This window comes from Rissa tridactyla, chromosome 13 (assembly GCF_028500815.1).
Source record: "Rissa tridactyla isolate bRisTri1 chromosome 13, bRisTri1.patW.cur.20221130, whole genome shotgun sequence".
Taxonomy (NCBI): Eukaryota; Metazoa; Chordata; class Aves; order Charadriiformes; family Laridae; genus Rissa; species Rissa tridactyla.
The window spans coordinates 11,444,200-11,463,022 of record NC_071478.1 but is presented as its reverse complement, the minus strand read 5'-3'; the positions used below and the strand labels follow the sequence as shown (position 1 = coordinate 11,463,022).

The following is an 18,823-nucleotide window of genomic DNA, read 5'->3' as shown; positions in this document are numbered from 1 at the left end:
ACGCGTCTTTTAACCCTTAGGGATATCTCAGGGTTAGCAACCAGGCCACAGGGTGCACATCCCCCACCGGCCCTGCGACAACGGAAGGGGACCGGCCCCACTACTGCTGCCCGCTGCGCCCTCGGGGCTGTGCGCCCAGACCCGTCCGTGCCCCCTCCCGGGCCGCGCTGTGCACCCAGACCCCTCCGTGCCACGGCGGGGACCCTCCGCGGCGCCCGCCGAAACCCCTCTGAGGCGAAAGGGGCGTGTGCCGGCGGGGGCCGCCCAGGGGTAAAGTTCACGGGGGAAGGAGGGGCGCGCGCTTGCCTAACGGTCAGCGCGTGCCCAACCGTCGGCTCGCTTCGCCTCGTCCCGTCCCGTCCCGTCCCGTCCCGTCCGGTCCCGTCCGGCGCCGCGCTATGGCGGGAGGCCTGGAGTCGGTGGAGTCGTGCTTGGAGCAGCACATCCCGCCCGAGGACCTGGCCGAGGTGAAGCGGATCCTTTACGGGGGCGAGGCAAGGTGCGCTGCTAGGACGGGCTGGCCTCCCTCTGCCGTCTGTCTCCCTCCTCCTTCCCCCTCGGGCTCCGCGGGGATGCCCAGCCCGGGAGTTGAGGGGGAAGGAGTCGGTTTGAGGCCGGGTGAGCAGGACACAGGGGTGGGCTGAAAAAAAAGAAGGGTAGGTCTTGTGGTGCTGCGGGCGAGGTCAGGCTGTGGTGAGGTAGCCGGGGTAGTTTGGAGGTAATCCAAGTCCGGGGAGCAGGGCGGTAGAGAGGTCGTTTGAGAAGGTGGCTGACTGGAACGAAAGACCTGAGGGGGATAATTTTGAGGGGGGCTTGGGAAGGTTGTGGCTTCGGGGTCAGGGAGCTGGAAAAGTGGGGATCTAACATGAGGAAAAATACGTTGGAAGGAAAGCGTTTTATAATATGGGGGTTACATTTGAAAGTTTGTACATATGTGCTCCTCGATTTCCATAGCAAGGTAATAGTGGCTGGAAATCACAATTATAGAGGATGATGCTGGGAGTTCACTGCCATGGAGGAGAGCAGCGAGCTTTGCACGTGACCAGGGTACTGTCAGACTGTTCCCTTGTCTGATAGTTGCATATGGGAGCTTGGGTGTCTCGGCAGGGGTAGGCAGTATTTGTGATCATTTTGATCCACTGCATGCAGAGCAGAAAAGGAGAATGTCTCATGTTGAAATGTCATTGTTTCTTGTTCAATCCAGAAAACTTAATTTGCCACCTGCTGCTCTATCAGCAGCTCAGGAAAGAGATTTTGAGCTACAGGGCTATGGATTTGAAGCTGCTCCAGAGCAATTGAGGAGGCCGCGTATTGTTCGAGTAGGACTGGTACAAAATAAAATTCCACTTCCCACAGACACAGCTGTGGCAGTCCAGGTACACACACTGGGATCTGGGCCGTTTGTCTGTAACTCCTCTTCTACTGGATTGGGAGATAACACGCCTTAGTTGTTGATGTTAGAAACTCCAGCATGAAATCTCCGGTGATTGTCTGGCAATATAGGACCCATCACTAGCTTAATATAGTATACTGTGAGAAATTCAAATGACACATTCGGTTTTATTGTTTCTCAGAAACATCTCTTGTATTTACCTAGTGAATTGACCAACCTGATTGCGGTTTTTCCAAAGCTAAATATTTAGTCACTGTTTTTGTACATGAAAATCCTTTGCCTCTAAAATGTAACAGAGAATCATTTACCCAAAATCAAAAGAGATGGCAACCCATGGGAACCACAGGTGCAGTTCTCGTTTTAATTGAGAAATGTTCCATTACGGGAAAATCCATTAGAGTAAACACAGATTAATAAAGCTGTGTTCATTATTCTTTGTACAGCAGTAAACCAAATCTTATTACAAGGTAACCATCATATCCTGGCATCTTGGACACAAAAGCACTGAGGTGACATATAGAAGTAGCCTCCTAAAAGTAGCTTGAAAAAAGTGAAAGAAAAGACCACATTTATAAAATCTCCTGGACAAGTAGTTTTGTACAGTGACAGGACAGAACATTTCTGAGGTAATTTGTTTTGGAAAGATACCTGTCACAGATGCAAGTAATTAATTCCCTATATGGATCAAGTTTGTGGATTCCTTGTAGCATCTGTTAAAAAGACTAGCAGTTACATTAATGATTTTACCTTATAAATGACTAGTTAACTATTTCTGTAAATCAGTGTACAGTTGTTGAGTTTGTAGGTGACTGTTGACTTATCTTGCATCCCTTTTTTTTTTTTATTGACACCTGAAAGTATCAATGCAAAGTGCTACACCTATGCTTATCTTTAAGTAGAATACTTAAGAAAAAAGTACTTTGAAACAATGTTTTTTGACTAAGTAATAAATGCTTTGATGTTTTTTCTTGGTAATAATCCAATTAGCTCTTTGGACAGAGAGATTTAGAAAATAGTTTGGAGTTAATAACGTCTATAGAGTGTCCAAGATCCACACATGTGAGCAGGATTCAGAGATGACCAGGAGATAGACAGTCCTTGCCTCATATTTTAAGATTCAGAGTATCTGACTTTGAATTCACATTTACTTAGCATTGTTCTTTAGGATGTTTATGATGAGCAGCAAAATTATAATTTTTGCTGATTCTGTTAAGAATTTTAGCTATTTTCAAGTCAGTCAGCAATGAGTTGCCATATATTTAAATGTTGTAACCATGAAATAAGAATTCCGTTGGATTGCTTTCTCTATTTTCAGCATCTGAATGCTTTTAAAAATCCATATCTCTTTCTGTTATCAGTGCTCAGGAATGATAACTCCTTGAGTTATTCCCCCTGAAAGCAGTGGGACTAAGTATAGAATGAGATAAATATAATGTGAACAAGCTTGTAAAACCAGGCTATTAATATACAAGGGAGTTGAACATACAGCTTTTTTTATAGCATGACACTTCTCGCAATCAGGTGGCTGCACTGCACAAACGAATTGAGGAGATTGTGGAAGTAGCTGCAATATGTGGGGTCAACATAGTTTGTTTCCAGGAGGCTTGGAGTGAGTATTTTCTGTGATTCCTTCTAGGTTGTCAGAGGTCAAGTTCCTTCTATTTTAACAAGTATCCTGTACTAGAAGTATGTCTTCTAAGTAAACAGCAGAGATATTCCAAGATACAACAGCTGACTTTACTGATTTGCTTTCTAAAGGAAAAAACAGTCTTAGTTAGCAGAACTGTGTGGAAGATGTATGTGAAGTCTGTTATATTGAAGACTGGTGTACGCTGCAACAGCGATATTTGTATGTGTGGGCCTTGTTTGTGTCATCCTTCCTTCATTTTTTTTTCTTCTAAAACTTAGGATTTTTTCTAGACAGATACGAAAATTTAAAAAATCTAATTTTAATTAAAATGGAGTCTTTAAGGCTTAAGAGAGGGAAAAAACAAAATGAAGGCCCGAGTTGTGAAAACAGGTTATTCACAGAAAGTGTATGCTAGTGACTGGGGTGTATTTTGTATTTTTACCTCTGGTAAGACTTCATGAAGTGCATTCTTTCTCTTCTACTTTGCTCCGCATGGGTGCAAAACTCCTTGCCCTTGCTAAAAATATTTTTAAATAGCTTTTGCCTTTAAACAAGGAAAATAATTGAATCATTCTTAAGTGTTTAATTTTTTTATCTGTATTCATGCATACAGTGTGCATTTCTTGAGTGACATGAACACTTTTGTAAATTTTGTCTTGCATTGGTGTTTTCTAGCCATGCCCTTTGCTTTTTGTACAAGAGAGAAGCTTCCTTGGACTGAATTTGCTGAGTCAGCAGAGGATGGGCCAACAACAAAATTCTGTCAAGAGGTAAAAAAACAGTCGAGCAAAAAACCCTCACATCCAGCCTCAGCCCATAACTGCCACTGATTCGCATGGATTTCTTTATGAACCCATCTCGTACCACTGAGAAAACTGAAATAATCAAAATAAATTTTCACCTTACTTGACAAATATTATGATACTGAGTGAAGTATAAATGGACAACAACTGTGCTCAATATTTATTTTTTAAACAATTTTGCATTTGTAGACTTCCTTGTATCATGGAAGGCATATGAAACTGCCCATTTAACCGTTCCTGAATTTTACAAGAGAGGAACAATTCTTCATACAAATATTTTTTTAATTTCCATTTAGAAGTTGTTTCTTGCTTATTAAACAATGCTTGTATGAAGGTGTGAGTAGAACAGCTAGCCTTTTCTGAACAGAGAACACTTTCACATTTTTTGCATCTCCCTGTGAAATGACACAAAACGTAGGGGGCTTTTTATGGACCCAAGGAGATTTGTTATTGTCTGACTCTTATTTTTATGGAGATTGTTGATTGCAAAGGTGGCAGAGTTTTTTGGGTTTTTTTTCTGACAAATTTTTTTTAATAAGAAATTTAAATTATTTCTTTTTACAAGTGATCGAAACAACAAAACACTGTTTTGATGTCAGATTTGCCTAGATATGCACTGACCTATTAAGCTTTTGTAGACAGCATAGTATCTTTAGTCTGATCTAGGGCAGGTGTGTGTTGCTTCTCACTGTGGAATTAATGACACTATGGAAGTTTGGAGAAATAAAAGAAAGAGAAGTGATTTGAAGGAAAAGGCAATGTGCTAGTAAGCTGGTAGCCAGAAGTTGCTATATTTGTCACGTGTATGTTTTTTAACATTTATAGTTAACATGTAATGCTATTTTACCTTTTTTCTCCCCCCCAAGTTTGGCATGGTGTCTTTTATTCTGGTATACTACTTATGTGGTATACCAGAATGAAAGAATGGGATGAGATCTATCTCCTCTTCTGCCTCTGAATAGACAGAGGTGGGCTTTGTAGCTTGACTGTTGCTGTTAGGATGCTTTTTTCCTGTTGTTACCTTGCGTTTCTAGTTGAAGGATGCAGGTGGAAAGCTCTCTGCCATGTATCCATCTTTGATGAAGAAACTGTGGTGATGTGGGCATGCCAGTGTGGGTTAAGCACTAACCGTTGATAACAGGCAGAGTAATGTACCAGATGAAAACTTTTTAAAATTCTTCTTTATGACCAAAAAAATGAAAATAATTACCGCAGGGTTGTGTATAATAAAATAATTGTGTTCATTTGTATAGCTGGCAAAGAAATACAATATGGTTGTGGTATCTCCAATCCTGGAGCGAGATGACATACATGGGGGAACTCTGTGGAATGCTGCAGTGGTCATTTCTAATTCTGGAGCTGTCCTTGGCAAAAGTAGGAAAAATCACATTCCAAGAGTTGGAGATTTCAATGAGGTAAGATGCAGTGTTGTGATTATCAAGCTAGTCTTACTTTGCAGCTCTTGTTCGTAACAGCATGTGTTGTATCAGCGTCACATTGGCAGGAAATATAATGTATTTCTAGAGAATGTGATTCTTTTAAGTGTCAAATCAGTTTTTCTCACGTGAAATTATAGTAAGTTAATTTATCAAGAATAGAGATTGATGACTCTTAAAGGACAAATAACATTGAGTCTTTGTCATGTACTCTTCCTTGGCCTGAGGGAAACTACAAAAGTATTGAGGATCTTTAAAAGAAAATTCACTAAGTCGCAGCTTTGTTACATTAGTTGTGCGTTATTGGCTTAGTTTTTGCATGTGTGCATGTTGAACTTATTTTAATTTGGAAGGCAATTGTTTCATGGGTCATGTGTGAGCATTATTTATGGTCTTGATCTCTGTTTCTCTGTGAGGTTGTCTTGGAAATCACAGTTCTTTTGCTGATGTTTCTTTGAGCAGAATCCCTTAATTCATAACGTTTCTAACTGAATAGCTGGTTTATGGCATCTTCTGTTTACTTATCACATTACTTCCACTGAAGCCCCCAGCAGTTTTCAGACTGTCCTCCAGAATCAGCTTCAGAAACTGAACTGGTAGCAAAGGCCACATCAGAAGAAAACTGGTAGATCTGAAATGTGTTTATCCATCCATAGAATTGTCACAAGCAGAAAGATCAGGATTAAAAATTAACCTAAGTCTAAAAATACATTGTCTTACCTAACTAAATCTCTCCTTGTCAGCTAAAGTGGGTAATTAACAGAGGCATTTCTTCTGAGCACTGGGGGCTATATAGCTGCAGTTGCTTTTGTTCCCAGTCCAAATGCTCCAGTCACTAAACTGAGGCCTCAGAATCCAAACTGGTTTTTTATTAATTTTAAAATCTTTTTTATATCTTGAAACTTCGTGTTCAAAAACCTCTGGAAGTTTTGACCTGGGCTCCCAGACCTGATCGGACTGATTTGTGTTTCTTCAGAGGGGGCTGTTAATAGGTTTCTACACAATGGGTTTCTGGCACAGGCCTGTCAGCCACCAGTGTTGACTTCTGAAATCTTTAGTAATTATTTTGATATTTAATGTTGTTGTATTGGATCTGTCTTTTAGCTAGTGAAACAGTAACTAACAAACCCATATAAAATACAAGCACTAATAAAAATGAATTTTGGTTACTTTCCACATTCTTGATTTGTTCCTTGTGTAATCAAACAAAAAGTAAATTCCTGTTGCTTGTGCTAAAATATGATGTCTTTCAGTTTTCCAGACACTATTTTCTGGATCAGCAACAGATTACAAGAAACTCCTTGTTTCCAGCTATGAAACTATAATGAAAGGCATCTGAAAAAAAGAAAATATTTTTACTTTTCAATGTGAAGTATAAATAGAGTTTCGTTATGAGTTTTGCATGATTCCTAAAAGGAGTTAGTTCTTATCCTAAATGCCAGGATTACCACAGAACAATCTCTTTATACCTTACAGGTATACTATAATGATTTGACATTCCTTGTCTTATCTACCTCATTATAGAGGTAGTATAGAAGCAAGTAGAGTTTACCCAAAACAGTGCTGTCTTTTTAGCTGATTTTGTTAGCAAAGCATTAAGTCCATTCTTCCAAGATGAGCAATTTTGATAGAAGTATTTTAGAAACCACCAAGACTTCAGGGAAAGATTATGCTCATCTCTGTTACTCTAATGTTGTTTTCTTTATCAACAGTTCACCCCCAAAGGAAGGGTGGAATTTGAAATTATTTTTTGTGGGTTTTCTCTGTAGAGCAGATAGGGAAAGGAGCCTTGTTGAAATCATGCTTGTTGAATCGGTGAGAACTAAATGGAGAGGCGAAGGAGATTGGTCTGTAACCTATTCAGCCATGTGTGTGAGGGCATATAAATAAACAAAAATCAATCCTTGAGACATCACAGTTGGTTGCTGTGGAGATGATTGTGACCTCTGGTAAGGAATAAAGAACTAAGAACTGATGAATTCCCTGAAGCAACAGCATTTTTGTTTTTCTTCTCCTACTGTAATAAAAGAAAGCTGAGAATAGAAGAAAAAATGGAAATACAGTCAATCAGTGGAATTGTTTTGAAAAAGGATTGTGTGAGTGTCCACCATGTGGTATGTTTTCTACAGACATGAAAGGAGGTAAAAATCAGTGCCCAAGGGACTGTTCAAATTCATGAGACCTTGATAATAAATAAGAAACATGAGATATTAGATATACTGGGCATACTGAACCTCTAGTCTTTCTTGGTTTCAGAAGATGATCTTCCTGTGTCTATCATGCCATGCTCCAACACTTTGATGCGGCCCTAGTTTGTTCTCCAGCTGAAACTGCTTGCTTTAGGCCTGATTGTGGTTCTGCTTCCTTCAAGACCAACAGCAGTGGTTGTTAAAATGGACAGGTAGTTTCAATGAAAAGGGAATTGTTTTACAACGCAACTTTCTTATATGATAAGAGGCACGCCCCATTGTGTCAGGCTGGTGGATTATGTACCTTACTTTTTTGTCTCTCAGATCATCACAAAAAGGTACTATTAGGAACAAGTCTGGCCACTCTGCAACTTCTGTACTCCCGTGATATCCACAGACATTGTATTAGGGATGTTGGATGGCATGTTACTGTCTGTTTCATTTCTTATCTGTGGTTCTTTTATCAATGACTTTGTCTAATCCCTTCTGAACCTCGTGATAATACCTGCTTTCAAAAAGAAGCTTTTTCAGAAGTGCACTGCTGCAAGAAAAAAGTTACTTTGGCTGAAAACAGGTACAGGAGTGTAATTTCAGTCAATGCACACTACTGCCGCTGCTTTGGGTTTTCTGTATGTCATTCATCTTATCCACTGCCTTTGTGATTTTGTAAATCTCGTTTGTAATATCTCCCTCAGCCTTCTGTCTGCACATTGAAGAGCCTTTTTAGTTGCTCCTCCCAAGGGAGCTGCCTCATCCCTTTTGTCATTTCAGTTGCCTTTGCGTATTCCATGTCTAGTATATCCTTATTGAGATGCGGACACTAGAATTGCCCAGAGTACTCAAGCCACGGGCACACAGAATTCTTATAAACCGCAAATCGATATCTTCTGTTATGTTTCAATACCCTTCCTGTTGATGCCTGAGATTTTCTTGGGTTTTTGACTACTACTGAGCACTCAGCAGGCAACCGTCAGTGACTCCACACATATGTTTTTCTTTTCTTGTATCTGGGAAGAACTGTTTCTGCACATTTCATTTAGAATATCTCCTTAAATGTTTTTCTTGATAGCTGTTAACAATGCTCTATCCTTCTCTTCACTAGTGCCTTTTACAGGAACCAATGCGTTTTTAAGTGTTTAGAAATGTTTGATATAATAAGGTGAAAGTTCACAGCATATGGTAAATGGGATCTTCTAAGCCAACAGTTGGCTCCAGTTTCTTTAAGGAGTGTTCTCTAGATCTACCCTGTGATTTTCCTGGTGGTAGTTTCAAACCTTCTGTTTGTTTGGAGCAGTAGGCATATAAGAAGTTTAAATAGTCAATCTTAGCTATACACTAACACTTCCTTATAACATTCATAAAATTACTGCATGTCATTACAGGTGAATGTAAAGGAATTCCGTGTTCTTTAAACAGTGTTCATCATCTGTTTAATCAGAATCAAAGGACCATGATGACTTAGGAAAATTTTCTTATGTGGGGAAAGTACTAAGAGAGGTCCCTAAAGTTTGTCAATTTGTGGATGCCTCTTAAGCTTCTGTAGAAGTTTCTAGCATTAATAGAGGTGTTTGTGTCAAAGTCAGACAATGCTTAAGTGTAACATGAGTGAAGGGAAACAGAAAGGGGCTTGAATTTGATTTCAGCAGCCTAAGAGCCACTTTTTGTTATATACCTATTACAGTGCAGCTATATACTAAATGAAAGGTGTCCTCGCTTATGGTCTAACAACTTGAAGGTGATAATCAGAAATTGGGAAGTGTCAAAGCAATGTGGGAGGTATTTCTTTTCACTTTTTTAAGAAGTCTACATTTGTGGTTTTTTGTTTCATTTGTAGTCTACTTACTATATGGAAGGAAATACAGGACACCCAGTGTTTCAGACACAGTTTGGAGCAATTGCTGTGAATATATGCTATGGGCGCCATCACCCTCTGAACTGGCTAATGTTTAGTATGAACGGAGCAGAGATCATCTTCAACCCTTCAGCCACTATCGGAACGCTCAGGTAAAATGCAAACTAATTTAGGCTGTTGCACGCTTTCTGGATTAACTGAAAAACTGAGCCCCTCGCTGGGGCTTCAGGGGGCATCTTGCTGAGGTCTTAGAAACTGAGGTACCACCTCCTTGTTTTGCCTTCATGAAGGAGTCTGCATTTTTTGCCATCTGGAGTTCTGGGCTACCAGTCTGCTCATAATCACTAATTCTCTTCCAGAACTTCAGTTGTACATCTGCAGGTCTTTTGTCTCTGAGACAGAGTTAACCAGCATCCAGCTGATGTTCTGAAAACTAACGAGAATTTATTTAGATTATCTATGTAATATTTTTGCTTTATCGTAGGCAGTAGTAATTTACGTTCAGGCTTAGCTTGCCAGCTTGCATCGTCCACCTAGGAGCCAGTAAGTATGGTATCAAATTGCAGTTTCAGAGCCAGGCTGAGAAACCCTTTTCTCACAAACATTTTTTTTTTCGAAACTGTTGGCAATTTTGTGATTATCAGGGCTCTTGAACCAGACTGAACCAGTGTAAACTGTTTCCCTTGAGATTAATCTTCTGCAGATTGACATTAATTGCACTCTACTGACTTGATTTCCTGAAAGAAAAAAGAAAACCAGCTCAGTGAGCTAAGAAAATAGATTTCTTAGCTAGCTCATAATGATTAATTTGTGGATTAGATCTTGAATATTCTTTGCCTTTACACTATCAGCATCGGTCACATTTTAATATAATTACCTTTGAATGTGTCATGCTTCTAAAGCATTGTCTGACACAGGCTGTGTATTGCTTGGGATACTATAATGTGATGCAAAACAACTGCATTTCTTTGGGGCCAGTGAGGGAGCTTTCTTTAGGTAGAAACCTTGTAGAAATGGTTTCAGTGGTTTACACCGTTCCTCTTGACAAAATCACCACACCTTCCATTCATTCTCATTGTATTCTGTTCTTTGCTGTACTACTCGATACTTTTACATTCCAAATTAGACTATTTGTAAATTGAAGTGTAGGATTCCAGAACATGTCTACACATCAGCTTAACACATGGTGGAACAACTGTGCTGTTTCTTTTTGGTTTCTTTTTGGGTGTTTTTTTCCTGCTAACAAGACTCTGAAAAGTAATTTATTGTTATATGATGTTTACATACGTATGACTGAAGAAGTGATGGTAGTTTATGCCTAATTATTAATATTTGTAACCCTTTTCAGCATAAGTGGCTGGCTTTGTACAGGGCGAGGGGAGGGAAGTTTGGCTTTGCAGAGTTCTTTGGAACAAAAACATTTCCATTGTGAGTTAAAAAACCGTACTTTGGGCTAGCTGAACTGTCTTTGACTTTCCAACTCCAAAGATAAGTTTTAGGAAGCTAACGGGAGCATGTTTAATTGTTACTGATGATATCGTAATACAAGTATAATATCGAGTAGCAGACGAAAAAAGAAGATATACTGATCTCTTATAATACTAAAAATTCTTTCTCATTTCTCTTCTCTCTCCCTTCAGCTGGGCTTGTGTGTGTGGGCTAATTGCAGATAACTTTCATTTTTATTTCTTTAAACCTAGAGGAAGAGATTTTTCCAGTGTCAGTTTTGTAAACCTTAGTGTATGAAATGTTCAGGCAATATAGACTTGCTAACTGGGTATACAAGATGATAGAAGGGTTAGAAATGTAATAGGAATATCTTTTTTAACATTTTCCATTTCTTCACGATTCATCCAATCCCCTCTCTTTACCTGTTTAATGTAAATTTGGAGTTTCTCTGTCTCTGTAACAAGGTCCAAGAGTGTTCGTCCAGTTTTTGTTGCTGACCAGCTAGAAAATTCTGAGGACAAATGGGCATTCAAAATAGGGTAGAAATGATGAAAAACAGAGTAGAGGCATAAAATTTTCATACCCACAGCCAATTCAGATGCAGAGAACCATGAGTTTACAAACCTGGGGTGTAGAACTGTAGGTTAGATGTAGTATTCTGTCATTCAAACTGCCTTTAATAGTTTTTGGTATAAAAGATAATTTAGGTTGAGTAATGTTGGAAAATGTCCTTTGAAAAAGAGCTGAATGAATATGCAGTGCTTTTGGGGCATTTATGTCACTGCTAGAATAATATTTGTGATGTTTGTCCACTTATAGTCCATTAACAGGAGAGCAAACAGAAATTACCCTGTTGTCATATAGCACTTCATTGGTACTCTGGGTGCTTCAGGCTCTCCTAATTATTGGCTTTCACTCGATTGTTTTTAAGCATATAATTTTTATTGCAGGAAGAGGACTCTTGAGGCCTAAGTAAAAACTGTCTCTGGGGTCGTTTCTTGGCTATAGCCTTTTTTCCCTGTCTGTCTTCTGTGAAATTGTAATTTGCTGGAGCTTTTCAATAAAATCCCTTTTTCTTAGAAGAGTTGGCTGCCAGACTCAAAGCAATTGAGAAAAGAGGCAATAAACCAAGTCCTTTCAGTCAGTCCAGTGACCATCTCTTAAGATTCTTGAGTCTGACTGGGAGATTAATGAGTCAGATGATTGCAACCTTGTCTTGGTACTCAGGATCTGGCAGGTACATGCTGTCACAGGAGTGTACAAATTGTATCACCTTTGTTTTGGAGCTCTCAGTGCTTCCAGGCCTCCTATTAACTAGTCTGATCCTTGTGTATCAAACCGTCTAATAAAAAGAAGACTGTTTCAGTTTGAAACATCAGTCAGAATTGAAATCTCCTTTGGAAAAGAGGTAGAGGCTTGTAAAAGAGGTGGAGTTTTTTATTTCTCAGTTCTTGGTTTTATGTAAATTTAGTGACTGGTTTAGTAGAGAATTACTGAGAAGTTACTGGGATGCTTTTGTTAAACATGCTTTCTTTTTCATCAGCCCACCATGGGAAAATGACTTACTGGAAAGTGCTATGAAAACTGTGGTTGAAATAACAGAAATAGGAAATTTTCATGGAAATTGATTTTTTTTTTCTTTTCCTTTCATTTTTTTTAATATTCCCGTAATTAATTTTTTTTCATTCACTTCTGCGAAAGCCACTCCTCGACCATTTGGGGGGAAAAGGAGGCAACTCATATGAATCTCTTACAGTTTTGCTGCAGAATGATATTTGGTATATTGAAAACTAATGGAATGGGAAAGCACATGTGTAAATCTTTTATGTAATTTGCAGAGTAGAGCTTTGTATGCTTTAATTGCTTTGAAAATCTTGAGATGTGTTATTTTTTCTTTTTTTTTTTTTTTTTTGCCATGGCAAAGCTGTATTTGTTGACAGATAGAATTGTTTATACCTGTATTTGAGCAGAAAATAATTGTAGTGCTTGGCTGTATCTGTGGGGAGATTTTGACTGTAAGAGCAAGATCAGTCTTAGCACCTAACTTTGGCTTCTTTTACAGAAAATGTACAGTCTGAGACAGTCATAATCTAAATTTAGCTCTGAAATAGACAAGTAGTGAATACCTGCCGCCTCTTTTGTGTATTCCAGCGAGTCACTGTGGCCAATTGAAGCAAGAAATGCTGCCATAGCTAATCACTGCTTCACATGTCCCATCAACAGGGTAGGAACGGTATGTATCTTCACTTTGCTATTTCCTTTCATAAGTTTAACATACGTTAATTCAAGCTAACGAACTGAATAGCACTAGAGTGCATAGATTCCTCCACTGTATAACTACGGTATTAGTGTTTATAATGTGATTTGAAGATGGATAGTGATAAAGAGATTGAGAGCTGCCTTGTTGCTGGCAGCCTACTTTTTCATTGCAGCTGCTTCCTGTTCTTGACTTGCTCTCTTTGTAATAGGCACCCACCCTTTTGCTAATTCTCCTAGTTTCTATGGTGAAATCAGTATTCTTTTAGCCAAAATGACTGAAAGTAAAATATAACTTCAGGTCAGTGGTACACAATTGGTTGCTGTTGTACAGATACTACCTCTTTCTGGACGCTGAAATTCTATAATGAAAATTTATTTTGCACAAAATAGGTCATTCTTGCTTTCAGATTAGTCCAAACACCCTACTTTATAAGGTTCTCTGCAAAACTCTGGACTTGTTCTTGCAGTTATGTGAATACATTTGCCTTCTTTTGCAGTCCACTCAGATGTGTTTGGTTAAATGTCTCCTCTTTTGCCTTTTCTTTAGACTTGTGAAACTGATACGAGGCATGTTCCCCAAAGTGTATGAACAACAGGCAGTGATAGAAAAAGATCCTGTTTTCTAGCCTATCCATCACAGAAACTAGGCCCCTCTGATGGCTCCCTCTAGACAGTGCTGATAGTATGCCAGAAAAATTCTTAATAGATTTATATAAACTTCCATACTAAATATGGTAGACTTAGCAAGGATTTCTTGAGTGAAATGGAATTATACTGCCACCTATGGATTCCTCTTATTTCACAGGAATACTACAAGAATGCCTTTACTTCCGGAGATGGTGGAGAAGGTATGTTCAGAAATCACATTCAGTGGTTGCTAATAATTGTCAACTAGAAAGTCTGAAGAAACAATAGCTCTCCTGCAAGTGTCTGTCCCATGACAGCAATGGTGGTTAGTGACTGCCTTACTTAAGTCTGCTATTTTGTAAGCTGGAGAGAAGCAGCGCTTCCTATTAAAGGTAGTGGTACCACAGTATGTGGTCACCAGAAATTCATACCTAAGGTTTCGATATGCTTTCAGAGGACTAAGAGTTTTTGAGTCAATGCAGTGTTGTAGGACCGGAAGACAGAAATCCCACAAATTAGCCTGTGTTTTCAGTGTGTGCATGACATTTTATATGTAGTTTTAAGATTAAGATTCAGGCCCTAACCTGAATTCCCGGCCAAGTCATTTTCCCCTGTTTCACAGATTTGCTGGAAATAAAAAATGCTTAAAGAAGAGCATTCTCAAAGACAACTATGAGATTTGCTTGTATGTACTTCACTTGTATGTTGAAACGCTGTAATTTGTCCTCTGATAACCATCAGAATTTCTGGCTTAATCTGGAGTCAGCCTGAGCCTTTTTTTTTTTTTAGCTAGTTTTGGAATTAAGTGTTTGTAGCAGCTGCATCAAAAAGGTCAGTGGTATCCATTGCTTAGTAGTACAACAGATGTGGCTGATTATTGGCACAACTTGGAGTTGTGCAATATGAAGTAAGATATTTTTTTCTGTGCCTCAAATCCCAGTGTTTTCACTTCTGACTTTGTATTGAAAATTGAATGGGTGCATCTCTGTCAGCTGTTTTGGAAATGTGTGATTTGACAATTAGAATTAATTTAAATGCTAAATAAAAAACAATGAAAGCAAAGCTTTTACTTTAGTTCAGAGACTTAATAATGGGAAAGCATAATAATACATTATTTAAAAAGCAATGCAGTGAGTTTTTTCCTGTTAATTCAATATATTTGAAACCTGTAATGTGCATAAAAGTAACTACAGGTTGAAACTGCAGTTACCTTAGGATTGTGCTGTGGCTCTTCAGGGTGATATCTTGCTTAAGGCACAGTGAGTGAGCAACCACAAGAAATTGAGCCAGGTTTTATGGGACACTGCATGTTAAGTTGTATACTTATTTGCAGATGGCATTACATGCTTTTCAAAAATTTCTTTAAGCACACCATGATTTGGGCCATTTTTATGGCTCGAGTTACGTAGCTGCACCAGACGGCAGTAGGACCCCAGGACTCTCTCGCACTCGGGATGGACTTCTGGTGGTAGAGATGGATCTAAATCTTTGCAGGCAAGTCAGTGACAAATGGAATTTTAAGGTAAGCCTCCTTGTAAGGAAACAAACCTACATATGATATTAGAACAAACAAGCTTTCATAATGATCATATAATCTTACAATGGTTAAAAAAGGCAGCCTTTTTTTTTTTTTTAACAGTCCAAAGCTTAAATTGTTGAACTAATTTAACAGGATGTTCTGGAGGCCAAAGGCATAAATGGATTCAGAAAAGAATAGCCAAAATCAGGGAAACTAGGCCAATAGCTTTTAAGTTAAGAACTTAGCCTTTGGTCCTTAAGTGCAGATTGCCAGGAGCTCCAAGAACTGCTAGGAGAAGTGTGTGTGGTTTCTTTGTGCGAGGTATGTAGGCATTTGACACTGAGCTGAGAGATGGGCCTTTGATCTGACTTAATATCGTAGTTCTTTATATTCTTATAGGCCTTACTTGTCAGTTTTGGTGAAAGTTAGTGAAAACCCCAAACGACAAGAATCCTTAAGCTTCTGAGAACTTTCTGTGTGCAAACTTCTTGCAGTGTGAACTCCCTGAATTTGTGGACGTGCTGAAGCCACAGAGGGAGAACTGTGCACGTTCATCTATGAAGCATCCTAACCCACTTTTGAATTAATCTAAATCAGATTAAGAGGACTGCAAGCGTCTCCACACGGCTTTAGCAAACTTATTTATTACTATTTTTTTGCGGTCTGAGATAAATCTAATTTGGATCATCTGTTATGAGATTGTAATTTTGATTTAATTTGTACAACAGCAGTGCTGGTTTAAGAAATTGCCACCTCAGCACTGCAGTTTGCTAACCCTTCAGTTGTGCCAGTACCAGGTATATGGTGTGCTGTATTGTATACAGGTTTAGTAGACCAGATTTTTTCAATTTTTTATTCTTTTAAACAAACTACCCTCTAGTTTCTTCTTTTAATCTGATCCTAACAAAGTAGACCAGAACTCCTGGCCAGCAACCATCACAATATATGTAGATTCTTCAGTGATAAACTAGTATTTAAAATAAGCAAATATTTGCAAGGAGTGTCAATTTTTGCACATAATGTTATTGTAAGCATTTATTTTAAAGAGCTGGTTTATTTGGAACCACCTTGTGCATTACAATATAGTGCAATATATAATGTGTTTTGATTTCAATTTGATGTAAAAATACAAATTTTCTGTGGATTTGAAATGCTGAATAAACTTCTTAGTTGAAACATATTCATTTCTTAGCTACAGCTGAATTTTGGTAATGCTGCCAATCCATACATATGGACTAAAGACAAAAAGTAATTTCAGGTCATCTGGACAGAATTGCACTTGTTATTTTACAAATGCGTTTGGTACATATATGGTTGTTGACGTGGTGGAATTAAAGTGTGCTGAGAGATTCCCAATTTTTTTAAGTCAGGCAGGCATTTAGTTTTGCTTTGCCACTGAAATCAGAGGCCCTTATTGCAGAGTGTGTCAGGAAGCACATGGAGCATTGCTTATAACAGTTTAGGAGGGGTATCTGAACAAAAGCAATTGTATTGATTAGGAAAAACAAACAGTAAAAGCAAAACGCTGACCTTTAGCTGTTTTGTATAGAATTGCTTATTTTTTGTTGTCTTCAAGTCTTGTGCTTTCAGCACCTTAGCTTTACATTGGTGGTGTGGATTGCTATTGTTGGTCATTTGGCACATAAGGCACAGCTGTGGCTTTTGTTTATACGACAGGGGATATCTGTTTCCTTTTCCTCTCATTTGTGGCCAAGACAGAGGTAGCTTTTGATATGAGGGGAATGAGGAAGTATGAAGTCATCATTTTATCCACTGCAGAAAACCCTTGATAGCAAGCAGGAACCTATTTAACCTGCTCTGGTATCTGCAGTTTGCATTCATTGATGCCTGAAAGGGATGTTAAGTAGAAAGTGTTTGCTAAACTTACAGCAGCAAACTATTTAAATTGTCCTCACTTCACTGTGGCAAGAAGGAAGTAGTTTGCCCCTCTCAGAGCCAATGTTGAAGGCTGTGCACTTCAGAAGACGATAGTGCACTAAGAGAAGTGCTATAGCACCCAAAGCAATGATAGTATTTTGTGTCATTAATGCATAAAGTAAGAACAACCCAAATACCGTCAGTGACACATATGCATACTTATTGCTGGCAGCAAGGTTCATCAGTTGTCAAGGCCACATTATGAAGACATAATTACAGATACACTCCTTTGTCTTCATTTACATAACTGACTTAAATGAGAGTATTGTTGATGGATAAGAAAGTGAGTCCACCTTTCACATTCAACTTTCAGCTATCTAGGATAACCAAAATAGCCTTAAGTAATTAGTCAGCAGAAGTGACTGTCAGTGAAGGAGAGCTGCAAAGCAGGAAGGTGTTAATTTTGAAGTTTTACTTTTTAGATCTACTCTTTTTTCGGTAGAAGTACAGTTTTAGGCAACGCAATATGAGTTATTTTATAAAAGTATATCAGTTTGTGCTAAGGCACTGGAGGTCTTGCATTTTGAGTCAATTATGATTTTACTTTTGGGGGCAATTAAATAATATATCATCATAAAAAAAATGGTGGATATAAATATTTTCTACTGACATACTTTCATAGCTCACTAAAAGAACTGAAGCTTTTATTTTTCTTTTCCAGATGACTGGTAGATATGAAATGTATGCAGAGAAGCTCACTGAAGCAGTCCAGCCTTATTTTATCCCCAATATAATCAAAGAGTAAGAGAGAGCATCTCATTACAGTCAAATGTTACGTAACAAATTAAAAGGTACTGTTGGATGATAGCTTTACTGTGGATCGCAAGTTGTTATTTTAACGTTGTCACTTTAATTTCCTGTAACCGGCATCTAAATAATAGGTTTTAAAACTGTGCTAAGTAAAATAATTGAAAAATGGCTTCTTGGTTGTGGGGGTTTTTTTTGTCATTTACACTAATGAGTCCAAACTTTTGTTCCTTAGTAGAAATATATCCAGTAGGAATACATTAACATAAAACAATGATGAAATTTATTCAGTACTGTGATATAGTTTGGTGGAAATGATGGGTTCAGAGGACATAAAAGTTTATACATAATCATTTACTTCTGCTTTCCAGTTTTTACCCTCTACCCAAATGCACACTTTAGGGGGAAAGGAGGCATAAATTGTTTTCATCTCTTTTGGTTTTGTTTTTTTTTTAAATTATGAACTATTTGATGTTAGAGCTAAGTAACGTGCCAGACATGTCCGAGTTGTTTGAAGATTTGTGGGTGCTGTAAAGCAAGACCACTGGTTCTTTGTTTCACTTTATGCTACATATTACAGCCACAGTTCAACCAATGTCTTTGATGGGCTCCATGAGGTGCAAAAGTAGTGCTGCAGACAGATGCTTTTAATATCTTCAGAAGCTCAGTGCTGCGTTGTGAGGCAAAAATAGAAACGCCAGCTAAAGCACAGGCAAAGCTGGTGCAGTTGTCTTACTTTTCATTGTGAACAGAAAGCCATGGAGATGCTATTAGGGATCAGGATGGGTAACAAAAGCTACTTCCCTGGAGCTGCACTCCAGTAGGATACTTGGTGGTTGCAGAGTACACAAAACAGCTGTTGAACATACATAATAGCAGCACATTTGCTGTTCTCAGCTACTGATGTGTATTGAAATTTTGTTTTGTATGATTCAGGTGATGCAGTATGTGTTCAGGAAGTGCAGAATGACTACAATTTAC

At 38.6% G+C, this 18,823-nt stretch overlaps 1 protein-coding gene across 3 annotated transcripts; it reads left to right on the top strand.

Annotated features, from left to right (window-relative positions):
* Positions 1–366: 366 nt before the first annotated feature.
* On the top strand, positions 367–18,044 carry UPB1 (beta-ureidopropionase 1). 3 transcript variants are annotated; one of them, XM_054219439.1, is made up of 10 exons: positions 367–499; positions 1,205–1,376; positions 2,894–3,002; positions 3,699–3,793; positions 5,080–5,241; positions 9,286–9,455; positions 12,904–12,985; positions 13,817–13,859; positions 15,006–15,160; positions 17,757–18,034. In XM_054219439.1, exons 1-10 carry the CDS (start codon positions 399–401, stop codon positions 17,838–17,840), a joined length of 1,173 nt encoding a protein of 390 aa, XP_054075414.1. In that variant the 5' UTR covers positions 367–398; the 3' UTR covers positions 17,841–18,034. The 3 variants fall into 3 exon arrangements, with proteins under 3 accessions (XP_054075414.1, XP_054075415.1, XP_054075416.1); XM_054219440.1 differs by having other exon boundaries at positions 2,915–3,002; positions 17,757–18,032; XM_054219441.1 differs by lacking the exons at positions 13,817–13,859; positions 15,006–15,160 and having other exon boundaries at positions 17,757–18,044.
* The last annotated feature ends 779 nt before the right edge of the window (positions 18,045–18,823 follow it).